Source organism: Seriola lalandi, unplaced genomic scaffold, assembly GCF_002814215.2.
Source record: "Seriola lalandi dorsalis isolate HSWRI2012SDOR001 ecotype SW California unplaced genomic scaffold, Sedor1 jcf7180002054549, whole genome shotgun sequence".
In the NCBI taxonomy this organism is placed as follows: Eukaryota; Metazoa; Chordata; class Actinopteri; order Carangiformes; family Carangidae; genus Seriola; species Seriola lalandi.
This window is the reverse complement of record NW_019525102.1, coordinates 697,420-714,710: the sequence shown is the minus strand read 5'-3', so window position 1 is coordinate 714,710 and position 17,291 is coordinate 697,420. Positions and strand designations below refer to the sequence as shown.

General features: G+C 40.5%; 2 protein-coding genes across 8 annotated transcripts in view; both read left to right on the top strand.

Moving 5' to 3' along the window:
- Positions 1–3,524, top strand: part of slc12a6 (solute carrier family 12 member 6) — a 28,317-nt gene extending 24,793 nt beyond the window's left edge. For all 3 annotated transcript variants that reach the window (XM_087176376.1, XM_023415357.2, XM_023415356.2), the window contains one exon: positions 987–3,524. In XM_087176376.1, coding sequence (XP_087032502.1) covers positions 987–1,078 — 92 coding nt within the window. In that variant the 3' untranslated portion in view covers positions 1,079–3,524. The remainder of the gene's footprint in view (positions 1–986) is intronic.
- A 295-nt stretch (positions 3,525–3,819) lies between these two features.
- tox4b (TOX high mobility group box family member 4 b) lies at positions 3,820–17,002 on the top strand. Of its 5 annotated transcripts, none has more exons than XM_023415395.2 (10): positions 3,828–3,938; positions 7,527–7,595; positions 7,967–8,017; positions 9,804–10,091; positions 10,197–10,457; positions 11,307–11,627; positions 11,887–11,967; positions 13,153–13,806; positions 14,358–14,512; positions 15,543–17,002. In XM_023415395.2, exons 1-10 carry the CDS (start codon positions 3,933–3,935, stop codon positions 15,598–15,600), a joined length of 1,944 nt encoding a protein of 647 aa, XP_023271163.1. In that variant the 5' UTR covers positions 3,828–3,932; the 3' UTR covers positions 15,601–17,002. The 5 variants fall into 5 exon arrangements, with proteins under 5 accessions (XP_023271165.1, XP_023271163.1, XP_087032501.1 ...); XM_023415393.2 differs by lacking the exon at positions 3,828–3,938 and adding an exon at positions 4,757–7,251; XM_087176375.1 differs by lacking the exon at positions 7,967–8,017.
- The last annotated feature ends 289 nt before the right edge of the window (positions 17,003–17,291 follow it).

The window sequence follows — 17,291 nt, the reverse complement described above, 5'->3', positions numbered from 1 at the left end:
TTTAATCTTCAACAATGCCAGTGGGACAGTGTGACTTTACAAAATCTTCTATAATATATTGAAGAATATAGAAAGCTCATTTGCAGCTGGTATTACTTGAACAGCATTGAATCGATGCAGATTTCTTTCTTTAGCAAGCGACTATCAATTTTGCCAGCTGAAGTGACAGCTGTCAGATTTTATTAGCTGCAGCTAGCCTGCTAGCATTGAATTGGTTGAAAACTCCATGTCTGGTTGACAGAAGGGGTCTTAAATACGCACTTGATGGACACACACATTATACTGTGCTGAAGGCGCCTGACTGAGGCTGTTGACGGGTCCATATGAAAGACAAGGAAAGAAAGCTGCAGCACTGCTCTTGTATTTCAGTGTACACCCAGAAGTATGATGAAGAAAAATGTTAAATCAGGAGTTTCATTCTTTCATAACCCTGATTGGCTGCTTAATTTGCACACTTGGACAAGTATTTTCAAACTGTGTCACTTTCAACTTGACAGGAGAAAAGACTTTTAGGATGAGGTCTCACCACTTTGTTTGCTGTCTTGGATAATAAGTTTGGCTGAGCTTGTTGGGAGTGTCATCTTCCCCAAATGCCACAAAGAGCAGGACAGAGCCGCTCTTGTTACTCTAAACTCTGATGGCATCCAGAAGCATTGAGGAAGAAAGGTTCATGGTAGGCGGAGACAACAAACACTTGAAATCTTTATACAGACCAAAAGACAGAGTAAATGATCAGTTCTGCAGCTTTTTTTTGATCCGTCGTTTAAAAAACTCAGCGAATGGTGAAAACTGCCATCCATAATTACCAGGAGCCAAATGTTCTGAAGATATTTAAGTTATAAAATGTATCTTTATGGAAAACGATCAGTTGTTACGTTCAAAGTGTCCTAATAACAGTTTTAAAAGACACATGGTGGCCAATCAGAAAGCATGTATGTGATATTTTCAGTGCTCGGTGCGAAAATGTTCCTTGACTCGTTGTGTAGACATGGAGTTCCTCGAAGTTTTAACAGAAGGACTGGAGCGTGTCCTGTTGGTGAGAGGTGGAGGAAGTGAAGTCATCACTATCTACTCCTGAATGGACAAAACGGAAGAAGCCAGTGGTAAAGAAGCAGCCAGTCGCGCAGAAGTGAGCGAAGGGAGACGGAGGGGCCTGTGAGCTCTGGGGATGTGGGCCCAAAAAGAGAGACTGTCATTGGCTGCAGCGTCAGTCTTCACGCCCAACACCCCACCCAGCCCTTTTCCTTTCATGTTTTACACTTTTCTGTCACGACAAGGGTTTCCATTCTACTTCTGTCGAGCTACAGAAATGCCAACACAATTCCACGAATGAGCAAAAAAAAAAGAAAAAAAAACCAAGCGTGTGTGTGTTTGTGTGTGTATGAAAGTTATCCATCTGAAGAAGGTTTGGTTTATCGGTGAAGGGACCAGCATTGTGTTAAGAGCGAGAGTGTTAGGGCCGTGGACCACTGAATGAAAAAACATAGAGCGCGAGAGGCTGTGAAGCGTCCCAGAACGGAGCAGTCTTTGCACTGACGAGACTCAGGGTTGCTTTTTGTACAGAATGTATTTTGGAAGCAGATGTGTGTTAGCCTGAATGTCTGAATCGAGTGTTTTTGTTGTTTTCTTTTCTCCTTGAAAACATCTAAAAGTTTATTCCAGTGCTTCATGAAAACTGGTTAAGTAACACTGCATCAAGAGAGTGAGGAGTCCATCTTAGTACTGCACATGAGGAATATCAGTGTGCTTTTGTGCCATCTCCTTACTTGAAAGTGTAACATGTTTAAGGAGATGAAAGGAAGAAATGGTTATCAGTTGCACATCAATACTGGCCTCTTTTGATATCCACCATATCCAATAGTATTTGCACAAACCTCAAAATTTGTTTTATCCACAGTGAAGTTCAAAGTGGAGTAACACAGAATTATTATTCTGGTTCTTGTGTGTGTTTGTATGAACCTGCTGCTATTTCTCACAATCTACTCTCTCGTATAGGAAACCATTTCTGCCAGGAAAGAAAAAGAGAGTTAAACAGTTAGTTATGATGAGCACAAAACTGCTCATGGAGAGTGAAAATTTGGATAGTGTGTCTTAATTTATTAGATTTTTTTTCAATTTTTCAAGTCAAAATTAAAAGATGCAAATTATTGAATCATAATTTAAAAATTTGTCAAACTTAAGATATAAAGAAATCAAAATTGACCCACTTAATTTACAAGACATGTCAAAATTGTTGGATTAAAAAGGTTTTTTTTTTTTTTTGTCAAAATTATGAAATAAAGATTTCAAATTATAGTTGAAATGAGATAGAAAAAAATGAAGATTTTGAACATCTTATGATATAAGTCATCATTAGGTGATAAATAAAAATTCTGTTAAGTTAAAATCATGAGATACTAAGTCAAAATTATTTGATAAACAGTCAAAATTCTTACTTCAAGTCAAAATGATATGATGACGTTATCTCTTAATTTTGATTTTGGAGTATAAATTGTATTTTATTTTTCCATTATTTTATTTATTTTTTATTTTTTGTCTTAGCAGAAGTGGGCTTCCATAAATTATACATACATATTGTGATGAAAACAAATGACAGAAATGATGTACAATTGCCACCTGACACATATCTTCAGCAGTCCGCTCTGCTCATACGTGTTGTCAGCTGTTAGACGGATATAGCTTGGTTCCTTAAATCAAGAGGGGGGCTGTCTTTATGCAACACATTTATGGATTTGTCAACATCAACCGAGATCCCAGGAAAACGCATCAAATGAACTAAACCAATGTAAAGGAAGTTATCAGAGGTTTCTCTGTGTTGTGCCATAAACCGGCCCACATTGGACTGCATGTGAATAGTTAGTATGTTAAAGTAGACAGTAGAGTGTGTTTAAAGAAGCGAGGTCAGACTTTGCGGTTGTTGTTGTTGTTGTTGTGAAGGCCTTGGAAAGGGAAGAATTTGGAAAGTATTGTTGACACACTGGACCATCGTGGAGAGGACCACTGCACTGCATGCTGTCAAAATGTCATCGTCACTCAGAGAGAAGTGTTTATGTGTATGTGTGTGCGCAGCATGGATGATACGTGTTCATTTAACAGAGCAAAATAGTGTTCTCCATTCCTTCTAATGAGAAAATCTGCTACGCTGTGTAGCACAAGCTTGTGCCCTGAAACTCTCCACTTCACCATACACCTGAAATCCACCTGCTGACATCTTGCTTTGTCTGTGTTTATGTGTGTCTGAAAGAGCGTGTGTGAACGTGAGCTTGTTGCTAAAGTAAGGAGCTGTAAACTAGAGGTGTTTGATTCCACTCTAATGCTTTGTTCTTTTTATTTTCTACAGTGTCATTGTGCAGGGATTCTTTCATGTTCATTGTTATTTCCTAAACATTGTTTTCTTGCTTGTACATAAAGACAAAAAAAGATCCCAAGTTTTATCTTTTTTTAATTACATTAATATAAAAAGGAATCATAAAAAACTTTGCTTGAAAAAACATGGGAATAAATAAAGCAATTTTGAAAGAAAAGTTACACGTTTGTCTTTTTTAGCTGATATTGGTATTATAATTTGTTACAACTTTTTTTTTTTTGGTAATATTTTTGTCTTTTTTTCTGTTCTTGGAGGGCTGCCACTAACATTCAACATGTTGATTACTTTTTGAACAATTGTTTAGTCTAAAAATCATCATTCAAATTTATTGTTATGTGCACAAAGCAAGAGCTAAAATGTTGTATACATAAAGTGAAAAAAGCTGCCAAATTTAGCTGCCTTTTATTTTGGAAGTCATATTTTGCGTGATGAGGTCACTTCCACTTGTACGTACAATTCGGAAGCCGGTGCCATGTTGTGATATTTGAGGAAATCAGTTCTGGGCGAAGTTCACTAACAAAAAGTGGGATAAAAACAAAACATTTATCAGATTTCGGGGGTGAGCATGGAGGTAAGAGTAGTTGGCATTAGAAACGTTAGACTTAATAAAAGAATCACCTTTGTCTTCGTATGTGACGATCAACTACAACACGATCTTTGGTTGTCACAAACACACCAGTGTTGGTACGAGCGGCCGAACCTTTATTATCCCATTTTAAAATGTATTTGTTCAACTTTAACTCATCTATTTTCCCCTTGAGAGACAGCTAATCCTACACAACTGGGATTTGGTGTTAAATTAATATTAATATGCTGGTGTAAAGTATTTAAAGCTGCCACCCGGAACTGAAACAACTTGTTGAATATCTGCCCACAAATTGTAAGTTTTTTCCTTTAATTGGTAAATTTAAATCTTTTGAAATGTTACTAACTGCATTTCAGACACGAACATGTTTGTGAGAGGCTACAATAACCAAGTATAGTTAACCCCTTTGTCGGAAAGCTAATGACAGGCGACTTCCTGTTATAGCTTTCAGAATAAAATCCTGAATAATAGAACTTTTTATTGACAATAAAAAATAAAAAAAGTTCTCGGGAATTTGGGTATTAAGAGGTTGTACAGAAGGTTAGAAATATATCGATAATGAAGGCAATTGTTAGCTGCAGTCCTATTAATAAGTAATAATTCTGAACCACACAAATCCAACTAAGTTGCATTGAAGTTGTGACAAGAAAAACAACGTAAAACTGGAGTGTAAAAAAAATCAAACAAACAAAAAACACGAAGACCGAATTACGATTATGAATACTGGACTATAATACATTTAATTTTTAGTCTGTAATTGACTAACAGTGACATTAATTGATTTTTTTTTTTTATTTTTTTTTTTTTTATTAGTTTCTGGATCACCTCAAACACATTGTCACATTTCTCACTTACTGGTCAACATATACACCGATATCTGTGATAAGTTGAAACTGTAATGAATGGCCTCAGGGCCCTAGATCCATCAGAAACCTCAGGCTGCAAATCAATAGTAATTTAGTAATTTGACTGCAGACCATTTAGGGAAATTACAGCAATTAAATACAATACCAACTAAAGTTTGTTAAGGTTATTATCTTATATTTAAGGCAAGTTTTGTAGAAGGACCTTGTGTCTAAATCTAGGTGTAACATTTTAGTTCATAGTACTCCCATAGTGTATTCCTAAATATGTATTATCCAGAAATCAGAATAGTGTATAAATAGTACTCTAACCTCATAAATCATAACACTTTGTCCCTCATTTGGTTTCGAGAGGTCAAGGCAGGATTAACAACCACACAAAACAGCCAGTTGCTCAGGGGGTCCAGACCCACAGAGACCCCCAAGTCTTACGTTTACTTCATAACATTTAGGTTTACATAATTTGATTGTTAAAGTCTAGCTTAAAAAGCTTTTTTGTTTTAGTTTATACTGTTTATTACAGCATATATTTAGTTTAAAGTGTGCAGTTTTGTTTAAGTTCTTTAATCCTATTGTTTTATTTTTTCTGTATGTTAAATAATTAACATTCAGAAAACCTTGGGCAAGATCAAATTATTCCATCATAATTCCATCATCATGAACTGTGAGGCTACAACCAGCAATTACTTTCATTATCAATAGGACCGACAGTTATTTTATTTAACAATCAGTTGATTGTTCAGTGTATAAAATGTCAGAACATGGTGAAAAATGTCCATGGTTTTTTCATCTCTAGACTTCTGGTTTCTTTTTGAGTGCCTTGGGAAATACTGAAACTGCCTTGTGTAGTGGGGGTCAATACAGGGGCCCAAAAACAAACTTTTGCCCCAGTGCCTGCTAGGCATGTAAGGATTATGAGACAATGGGCCCTTGGGCACAGGCAAGTTAAATTTCACCCACCCCTCCAACACTGGAGCAAGACCGCCACACTGAAACTTGTTGTCATTTCCTGTCTCTTGAAGTCGTTGTGTGACTTTTTGTGGTCATTTTGAGTATTTTGTGGTCATTTTGAGTCTATTTTTGGTCAATTTGTGCTTCTTGTGTTGTGAGTTGTGGGTGTTTGCAGTATCTGTGGGTATTTAGAGAATCTTTGAAGGTGATTTGCATCTCTTTGTAGTCATTTTCAATCTCTTTATATTTGTTTTGAGCATTTGGTGGTCATTTTGTGTCTCCTTGTAGGTGTTTGATTCTCTTTGCGGTTATTCTCAATCTTTTTGAGAGTGTTTGTGCCTTTTTTTAATCATTTTGTGTCTCTTTGTAGTTGTTTTGAGTCTCTTTGTGGTCACTTTCGGTCTCTTTATAGTGAGTATAGCATAATTTTGTAGTCGCTCAATTGACTTTCAAACAAGAGATATAAGTATCTTCAAACAGAGGCTTGAATATAAGGGACCCCTGGCCACTTGGGCCCTTGGGCCTGTGTCTTTTTGGCTCATTCAGTAATCCATTCATGTCCTAATCCGGGCATGGTGTGGGTAGCAAATATGTTTGCTGTTTTTGCATCTGAAGAATAAAATCGATTTTTTTTTTTTTAGTAACTTAGTCTTTTGATTTTATTTTGAAAATCGTATCGCTCAACATCCGGTGATGGCGTCGTTTACTTGACCCCTCTCCACTTTATCCTGTCCGTGATCCGTGTCTCGGGATCCACTGAGCAGCCTGGCCCGGGCCAACACGAAGCAAAGGCAGGGGGGGGGTTCGGTCTGTCTTCCGTCGCTGTCAGACACCTTGAAACGATCGTTTTCGTTATCCAGACCTCCGGGTCAGCATCAACAGCTCGGCCGTTAAAATTCCCTTCACCATGTCTGCTCGCTCCGAATGAGACGTTTAAGACCGGCAGACAAACGGGCTTCAGGCTGGCGGTTAAGTGAGGAGTACCGCAGCCTTGCGTCAAAGCCAGCTAAAGCTAAACCGTGTTAGGACAAGTCAGCAAGAAAGACGGGTAACAGCCACGTTACCTCGGTAGCTAGCCAGCCAGCCAGCCAGCGGACAGGTTATTTTTGGCACGGTTGCTGGCGTGCACATGCTTCGCTTTAGTCGTGTGAGCTAGCCCAACATCTGTCCGAAATCTGTCGGCGTTGGCGGTTTCATTAGAAATAGAGTTAACATTGCCACGGTATCTGGACTTGGCATTTCCACTAAAGAGCTACATGAAGAAACCACACATTTTCAAGCCAAAGTAAAGCTAGAAATTGTCGGTTTAATTGCGTAACATCTTGTTGAATTGAAGAGGGGCCCCAATAGCTAACATATGAGGCCCAGCTGAAAAGATGGACCTGAATTTTTATTCGGATTTAACGGACGGTACCGGGCAGCACGACGGTGATCCGGAGTTCTTGGATCCACAGTCTTTCAATGGATTTGACTCTGACAACAAGGTGACTCTACCTTATGAATGGGGCTCATGTCTGTCACCCCCAGACAGGCACAATGTCACTTCTTTACATTGCCTGTATTGTATTTACCTAACTTACAGCTGCCACTGAACGCATCTCAGTGTGCAGACATTACCTGTTTGAGTTTAATGGACACTGCTGGTTGCTTGGTTGGTTTTTGTTGAATGGTAATGTCCTTGTTAATTCTGGTTTTGGACAATAAGGTGGGAAATACTAGAATAACTGTTTTCCTGACTTGTCCAACCTGAATGTTTCAGTTCCCTGGAGGCAGTGACAACTACCTGACAATTTCAGGGTCCGGTCATCCCTTCCTCTCCTCTTCAGAGGTAGGCCTTTACATCTTTTAATTATGTGGCATTCAGTGTCTTGTTAAAAGATATGGGGCCCCCTCCTGCGGACATATGCTTGGGCTTACAATCAGTGATAATTATTTAACTGCAGCCACATGACTCCCAGTTTTGAAGCATAAAGTTGGCGATATACTGTGTTTTTGTTCACTACCATCATTTTACCATTTATAAATTCTTTGTAATGTGTAAATCATGAAAGCCAAAGGCTGTGTATGATCTATTTAAACCTCAACTCCATGAATTGATGTACAATCAGTTGTATTGTTGCAGTTTCCAGCCACAAATGAGAAATAAGACATTTGTAATCCACTTCAACATGCACTTACTGACATACTCACATTTTTTAGTGTGCCACTAAACCCATTGACCTCTTCAACCTCGCTGGATCTGCTGGTGGAGTATGAACTGTTTATCAATACATTTATTTTTTCACACACCTGCTGAATAAATTCAGACGTCTATTAATAAAGTTTTCGAGAATGCTCTACTTTCCCGGATCTGTGTTTTCCAGTTCATTTACTGAAAACTTTACTCATAATTTCCTAAAAAATTAGCTGGTATTTAGCTGTTAATTGCTAGAATATTTCCATGAAAGGCCTACACAGTTTGGTACTAATTAGAAAGGGAAATTAGTTCCAAACTGTGACAGCCTTTCTTGGAAATATTCTAGTAGCTAAATACCAGTTAATTTTTATGAGGGAAACTTCCAGGAAATGAACTAGAAAATACAGAACTTGTAAAATGAACGGTTACAAGGTGTCTCGTAGGAAACTAACTGCAAAGTGTCAAATGATGGATTTTACTGTGAAGCGGCTGCAGGCACACGATGAACATGGAGGCCATTGAGTTTGAGGCTAACCTGTTGCATGATAAAAGCTTATTTATAAATCTTTCAGTGCTGTCTTGTCATCAGAATAGAGAGAAGCAGATTGGAAAACAGCGTTAAGAGGAATTGTAATTATAGAAATGTAAGTGAAACTAAAAACAGTTGCATGAGAACATCGAGAGCATTCTGCAGGAGTGGCAATATCAGTGTCTTCAAACCAACCTTCACGTATCCTTAATACCCAAACAACCTGCTGCTTATTATTCACTGCTTTAGCACATTGTGCAGCTGTGAGTAACGGGTACGCACTGACAGTTTTATGCTTAAGGCTGTTTTTTTTTTTTTTGGTGCATGAACTGGGGCCTGTATCACAAAGCAAGTTCGGCTCGGTCTTGCTTTCTTTGCCTTATCTTGCTTCATTGAGTCATCGGTGGTCCTGGATAATTGTTATCACACAGACAGCGAATTAACTGGATCAGTTGACTTGGGGTTTTCCTGTCCAGCCATGAGCCTGTTCATAGAGTTCCTGCTTAGAAGCCAGTTACATGCGACGTGAATAAAGTACTTGATATTACATGAGATTAAATTGTGATACCTGCAGCGAGCAGCAAGAAGTGATACTCAGCGAGTGTCTTCATTACCTACCTTTTTATTAGTAGAGTGTAATGCAATCAAATACAGGTGAACTACCATAAAATCTGCCTGTAATGTTCAACGACATTTTCTTGTTCTACCTTCCTAAATGTTAAGATCATATGTTTTTTCATTTCATTTCATTTTTTTGCTCTTTTTTTAAATGGTTAGTTTTGAAATTCTATGTTTTAGCATTGGTTAGTTAGTGTTGTACTGGACGGCATTATATTTAGGGGTGTTTCTAATGCAGGATTATGTAGGATTATGACTCGAGTTCTCCAGTGGTCCGATTGGTCAGTTGACGGGTTCTGAGACATCAGCCAGCTTTACGATCGTAGGAGGTTTGAGTAAAGCCCAGAGATAGCTGCTCATCCCGCTGATCTTGCCTTATGATAGAGGCCCCCTGAACACTGAAAGTGATTTTCCTCACTTGACTCGATCCCTCCTGACGCAAAGAGTATTTTAAGAGACAGGACCAGGAAGCAAATTAATCTTTAGTCTTTTGATGAACTTTTGTCCAAAATAGAAAACTTCTTCTGTGTTTAAGAGAGCTGTAATTACTGACAGTATTCTTCTCCCAACTTCCTTGTGGCTCTCTTACTTTCATTCTCACCCCTATTTTTCACAAACTTGTTTTATCTTGTCCTCTTCCATCCTTGCCGTTCCTTTCATCCTCCTTTTAACTTCATCGCTTTCTCTCTCCACTTCTCTTTTCTCCCCTCCAGACCTTCCACACTCCCAGCCTTGGCGATGAGGAGTTTGAGATCCCTCCCATCTCTTTGGACCCAGACTCGACCCTCACAGTGTCAGATGTGGTGTCCCATTTCGGGGAACTGTCGGACACTGGTCCCTCCGACAGCGTGGTGGTACCCGGGAGCGCCGTGGTCGAAGGGGACGACCCCTCTTTTGCCTCCACTTTTGTGAACGCCCCCTCACAGGGACTGGAGCACCTCAGTCTGGGGGTCATGAACCAGTCGGGAGGAAGTACTCTGCTGGGGTCGTCACTGGGAATGGTGAGTGAGTACGGGACGTTTTAACGGTCTGAAATTATCTCACCGTTAAACACCAATTTAATTAACTCACACGCTCTGCTCCTGCCCCCCCCACCCCCAACACAGGATCTCGGCCATCCCATCGGTTCCCAGTTCAGCAGCTCGTCTCCAGTAACAATCGATGTCCCGCTAGGCGATATGAGCCAGGGCTTGCTGGGGTCCAACCAGCTGACCACTATCGACCAGTCAGAGCTCAGTGCTCAGCTGGGGCTCGGATTGGGGGGCGGCAACATATTACAACGGCCCCAGTCACCTGAACACCCTCTGTCGGCCACGGCGTCGCCCACCAGCTCACTCCAGGACGATGACATGGATGATTTTAGAAGGGTGAGTCTTACAGGAACACACTGTTATTTGCTAGAGTTTGAACTATATAGGTTACTTCACATGGAAGTTGGGGTGTTTCTCTTCTCTGTGGTTTGAAGTGGGCAGGGCTCTGTCCGGTATTTCCACACACCAGAAAATAACAATGTGACTCATATTCTGCCTAATAGTTGTTTGGTTCATAGCTGCTGTTGCCTGGAGGACGCCGTTATCAACAACTCTGATCAGACTGCACCCACACAGTCCTAATGAAGCGGATTGGTTGATGTAGATGGAAGTTTTCCAATGTTAAGCAAGAGTGTTTGTTATAACTTTACATCAGATATTTATATTTTTTTTTATAATTTTGATTTGAAAAAGATCTCAGGGTCGAAGCCGTTTTCAGTTGTTTTAAATCTGCAATAATTAGTTTGGCCACTTCGGGGCAGTGGAAACAAGCCGTGAACACAACATTGACACATCATCATCATTAGCTCCTTATTTACACATCAAGCACTTATGGAAGTCTCTTTTGTCATGGTAGTCTTTTTTTGTGCTTTAACCCTTTGAATTCCAGGTTTGTTTTGGTTGACTTTCTCTGCATGCATGTCCTTACTCCACAGCCATGGTCTTTTTTTCCTCAGCACAATCTCAGCCATAAGTCTGACCTCTCATTTTGTCAATTTAAGAAAGCATAAAGCTTCCAGGACCCCAAAATACTAGACAAATAAGAGTATAAAAATAGACAAATCTGAAGTGATAATCAGTCTAAATGTTATTGTGGAACAATTTAAGGTTAATAAAATGTTTCACTATATACAGCGTTTCCTGGAAGTTATTCTAATGTCCATTGTTCTCTTTCCTCATATTCAGAGTGTCCTGGTTGAATCTCCAGTCTCTCTGGCCGTCTCTCCCGGAGTCATCTCCCTCGATCCCTCTCTGTCCGATTCCCCGCTCTCCGCCCCGACCTCCAGCGTCTCTCCAGCTGTTGGACGGAAAGGAGGAGCGGGAGGAGGGAAGAAGGGGAAGAAGAAGAAGGACCCCAACGAGCCTCAGAAACCCGTGTCGGCCTACGCGTTGTTCTTCAGGGACACACAGGCAGCTATTAAGGGACAAAATCCCAACGCTACGTTTGGAGAAGTTTCTAAGATAGTGGCCTCCATGTGGGACAGTCTGGGGGAAGAGCAGAAACAGGTATTTAAACTAAATGTATTTAAAATGTGCTTATAGTTCAGTCATTTATCCATCAGTTCATCTTTTTAGTCGGTGAACTGATCATGTCCTTAATGTGACCCAGGTCGACCGAGTTCATCTTGAAGTGAAGTAAACGTATCCTCGCTCATTAGTCAGCTGTATGAAACCAGACACGGGCTCCATAACGTGTGGTGAGATTTAAATATAATACTAATATCAGTGATTAATTTTCCCTTTTTTTCTTTTTTTTTTTTTAAAGGTTTACAAGAGGAAAAACGAAGCGGCAAAGAAGGATTACTTGAAGGCACTGGCAGAGTACAGAGCTAGCCAGATTTCTCAGGTGAGTGTTTTCTGATTCTGAATATCAACCACACACTGGTGAGTTGCACTCTTGCTGACAAACGCTAAGAATTGCTGTCGTCTAGGTTATGCCATAATATCATTTTCAGTTTCTATTTCTGTCTAGCTACAAGATTCTCCTTCAGCTTAAAATTGCCCAGTAATGGGTTCAGAACCTGAAAAAATAAGCAAAAAATTTTATGAGCTGCAAACCTATGTAAATATATCTGGTATTATTCCAAATCGTCATAAATCCAGCAATGCATGTGTGGTGTGTGAGGATCCGTAAAACTTGCTTCTATCAGTGGTTGAAAAAATACTCAGACACCACAGTGTAGAAACACATTGTGAAAGTAAAAGTACACAAGTATTAGCATAAAAATATACTGTTGTGTCCCAGCTGCTATGTGAGTTAAGGATAGGAGGGTTTTTAGGAGGACACTAGGTGAAAGGTCAGGTGTCAGAAGTGGGATGAGCATCCATTCCTTTCCTTTCTTTTAGACATTCCTAAAGCTGACATCTGTTTTAAATAAAGAGATTTATGCTATCTTTTATCTTCATGTAGACTGACCATGTTTGGGCATAAATGTTGGCTCTGGGCCTCTATAGGTTATTAGCAATTAGCTATGTCATGAATATGTATTTAGAGGTTACTCAGCCTATAAATTGTTTGGTTTTGGGGAGAAACGGGAGGAGATCCTTTTTGGCTTTGGATCCTCTCACAGGCAGTTTTGATGCTTGTTAAAAGATGCTGTGCTTTCTTGTGATAAACCTATTTATATACAACTGAGCCGGTGTCTGGCGGATATTCCTTCATCATCTTCACATCATCGCTATGGAAGAAACTACAATACTTAAAGTACCAAAAGTACTACTGCTGGGTATTTTAATCCATTAACAATCTGAATCTGGAAAGTAAGCAGTAACTATAATCTTCAAATAAATGTAGTGGACTAAAAAGTGCAACATCTGCCTCTGAAATGTAGCAGAGTAGAAGTTTAACGTGACATAAAATAGAAATACTCAAGTAACGTACAAGTATCTCAAGCTTTTAACTAAATACAATACTTAGTTCGATTCCACTCCTGCTCTAACCTTCATCAAGGGTTTAATTATATTCCATATCGTATCAGATGCTCTAACATGTTCTCTTCCTGTGTGTGTTCATTTAACCTCTCCTCTTCAGGCTCCCATTGAAGTCATGGACACATCCCCGTCGCCTCCACCTCCGGCCCCAGCTCCTGCGATCACAGCCACGCCTTCCCCTTCCACCTCAGCCACTCGCGCCACCAGGTCCCAGCATTACAATCCAGAGGAGAACACCATCACCAACATCTGTACCTCCAACATCATCCTGGACCTGCCCCAGGTCACCACGCGCTCCCGCACCGGCGCCATCAAACCCCAACCTCCGCCTGCCGCCACCGCCCCGAACCCCCCCACCGTCACAAAGATCATCATCAAACAGACGCAGCTGCCCTCAGGTGGTGTATCAGTCACGGCGACGCCGGCCTCTTCGTCGCGGCAGCCGCCTCCGCTGCAGCAGATGCAGAGCACCCCTCCGCCACCTCGGCTGCAGCAGATGGTACACGCCCAGGCTCCTCCGCCTCTGCAGGCCAAACCCCGAGGCGGAGGCGCAGCTGCCGCCACGGCTCCTCCTCCACTGCAGATTAAGGTTGTCCCGTCATCGCGCCAGTCGGATTCAAGTACGCCGATAATTGTGACGTCGTCCGGTGAGACGCCTACGTCGGGGTCCTCTTCCTCTGCTCTGACGGTGGAGGTGGGACAGTCGGCTGCTGTGGTGACGGGCGGAGAGGAAGTGGCAGAGGCAGAAGAAGGGGTAAGCTCAGCAAACTACACTAAGTGATAAGCACACGGTTGGAGAACAACCTTAAGACTAAGTCTGTGTGGTGTCTTAGCTGTTTTGTGAGTCAAGGATAGGAGTGTTTTAGGAGGAGACCCTAGGGTCTCCTAGGTCAGGCGCCAGAAGAGGGTGAGCACCCCCTCCGTTCCTGTCTCCAAAACATTCCTAAGAGCTGACTTTTGTTTTTCATAACACAATTTACGGTATGTTTTACTTTTGTATAGAATAGCCATATTTGGACATAAATGTTGGCTCTGGGCCTCTATAGGTTATTAGGAATCAGCTGGGTCATGAATATGTATCTAGAAGTTATTCAGCCTATAAATTGTTTGGGTTTAGGGAAAAACAGGAGAAGATCCTTTTTGGCTTTGGGTCCTCTCACAGGCAGTTTTGATGCTTGTCAAATGATGCTGCGCCTTTCTGTAATAAACCTTTTTATATACAACTGAGCCGGTGTCTGCAGAGATTCCTTCATCATCATCACATCATCGCTACGGAAGAAACATCTGTCTTGTTTTGTCTCTCAGATGGAAGTGGAGGTGACTGTCGCCCCCGGCCCGAGCGTGACCCCGGCCTCCAGTCCAAACATCTGTGTGCGTGCCGGCTGCACCAACCCCGCCGTGGAGAGCAAAGACTGGGACAAGGAGTACTGTAGCAACGAGTGTGTGGCCACGCACTGCAGGTATGTATACTGTTTACTTCACGGCTCAGAGCAACAGTCTGGTGAAGTGTGACATTTCGACCACTCTCATAGCTGTGCGTGATGAAGCTACAGCCAACAGTTGCTTAGCTTAGCATAAAGTCTGGAACCTGCAAGACTGGCTCCATTTTCAGCAAGAAAGAAAATGAGAGTATTTTCTAAAATGTCAAACTATTTCTTTAAAGGCCTCTGATAAGTTTTTAGCAGGAGTAGTCCTAACGGCAGCGGCCTGGGTTTGTATCCGACCCTTGGCACTTTGTTGCACATCATCCCCTATTTCTCTCCCTGACTTCCTTGTCTCTCTCTCTCACTGCAACTATCAGATTATAGGCAAAAAAAGGTTTATAAGTGAAGCTGTTGTGCATGAAGTCAGACCTAAAGTCACAAGGCAGAAAACTTTGATCGTGCTATAAACAAACGCGTCACAGCTAATATTTTCATCAATGTTGTACGCATAGACGGAGCTAATGAGTGTGTTTACATGGGCACCAGCGTCTCGAACATGCTCGGGTTTTTGAAGTATCTTGGTCGTGTCTGGGATTTAATCTTCAGGTATCGCAGAACCAAGAAGAAGACTTGTCCAGGTTTCTGAAACCAGGAAGTACTCTGTGGCATGTAAACGCCTGGTACAGGTGTCTGACCACTCTGTGCCGCGTGTGCAGGTGCATTATCAACTCTGGTTATGTAGTAGTAGATAAATGATAAAAGTGAAAATCTGGTGTCTGGCTGTTTGGACTGGATCAGGACGTTACCTGTGTGAAATTGTTCTCATCCTCAGCCACTTAGCCAGCACAGAAATGAGTACACCAGCATTTAAACCCCCTTCCTACTCTGAAGACTGTATATACAAGTAGGTGAATAATCGGTTTCTGTTGAATATGATCAAAACAACAATCAAAAAGGATGTTACTTATGTGCTCAGTGCCAACACACAGGTAAGGACATGTGCATTTAAATTTTAAGTGCAGGTATTGAGCCCTGCGTAACAATTTCCTTTACCCCTCCTCCACAGAGACGTGTTCATGGCCTGGTGTGCGATCCGAGGGCAGAACTCCACCACCGTCACATAGGGAAGGGACACGTCTGACAGGAGGAGTGCTACACGGAGAGAAAAGGACAAAGATAACACATGAAATGCAAATGAAGAGAGGAAGGAATGAATGAATGAATGGATGGATGGATAAAAGCCAGACTGGGCTCAGGTATCGGCACATACTGGTTTGTTTCATGTCTTGTCAGATGGGCAGACAGTCAAAAGGAGAGTATTTAAAAGCGCTATAATGTACTTTCCCGTGGCTCTGTCATCCTGCACAGGAAAAAAAAAAATTATTTGCAAATACTGCAGTGAGAATGACAGCTCATAACAACATGAATGGATTAATAATAATAATAATAATGATAACACGGAAGAAATCAGAGGAAGAAACTAAAGACTTGGTTCAGCTGCTCCAGACTTTCCTGTTGATTATTGTGAATATAAAAAAATGGACTTGATAAAAAGAAAAAAGATAGAACATTTTATATGTACTTATGGTGTTTTTAATTATTTTGGAAAGAAAGAAAAAAAAAAGTGCAGGAAGGAAATCATGATCTTGCAGATGTATTCATTTCAACAAAACTCCACTTCAAACGTGTATGCGCTTCCCTTTACTGTTACACTGAGGATTGATCAATGTGAATGAAATCAGAGAGGTGATTTTCTTTTTCTTTTTTTTTTATTCTTCTTCTTCTTTTTTTTTTTTTTTTTTTTGAGTTCATCAGTGCTGTGTGGGTGCTTCGGCGTAGACAGGCCAGTGGCTACTTTAGAGATTTAGATGACCAACAAGTGGGCAAAGCACAAACAGTCTTAAAGCTAAATTGGAGTCGTACAAAAGGTTGAAATGTTTAAGAAGCCATTTTGAGATGAGGTGGAAATGAACCTGCCAATAACCTAATGCTGTTTGTCACCTTTAAAAGCCACTGTTTGGGAGGGGGGGGCGGGGGAAACCTACTATAACTCAAAGGATTTTACTTAAAACTTTGAAAACAGGTGCTAAGATTCAGGAAAAAAAAAATAGCTCTAAGGTTTTCTGTTCTCTTCTCCTGCTGAAATACCTGGTGACATAAGAGCTTTTTAGAAATGTGGTGCGTATTTTGTTTTACGAGGAACATTTGTGGTGAAAATTTGTTTGAGGAAAGAAAAAAAAAAACACAATATTGGAATGAAATAAACACACCAGCTCTGACAACACTATTTACTGTAAGGGGAAAGGGAATACAGTATAAAAAAGCTTTAATTTTTAACGTGACAGTGTTTCATTTAAGGAATTGCTTTCAGGTCTGTTAAATAATCAAAGAAGGGAGAGTTAATTAAAAAAAAAAAAAAAAAACTGTTCCCAATCAGATGAAATGATGCAGTGATTGGTCTGGTTTATTGTAGATATCCTGGAAATGTTTTTAACGGTGAAATAAAATATTTTATGTTTTAATATACATTTGGTGATCCACAGTTTGGCCTCACAGACACCTGAGGTGGCATTTGTTTAATCTTGCAGGTGATACCTTGATTTCTTTTTCTTTTTTTTTCAGAACATTTTTTTTTAAATAAATTTTTCTTTGAATTTGTTTAGAAGCCAAAATGGAATAAGCCAGCTGTTTTGCCATTGAATATATATATTTTTTTATTCTTTAATTACATAAACAAACGGGTACAAATTACACAATGTGACATGCATAAGAAATTTGAACAAGGTTGGGGTGGAGGTTTACATAAAGAACAAAA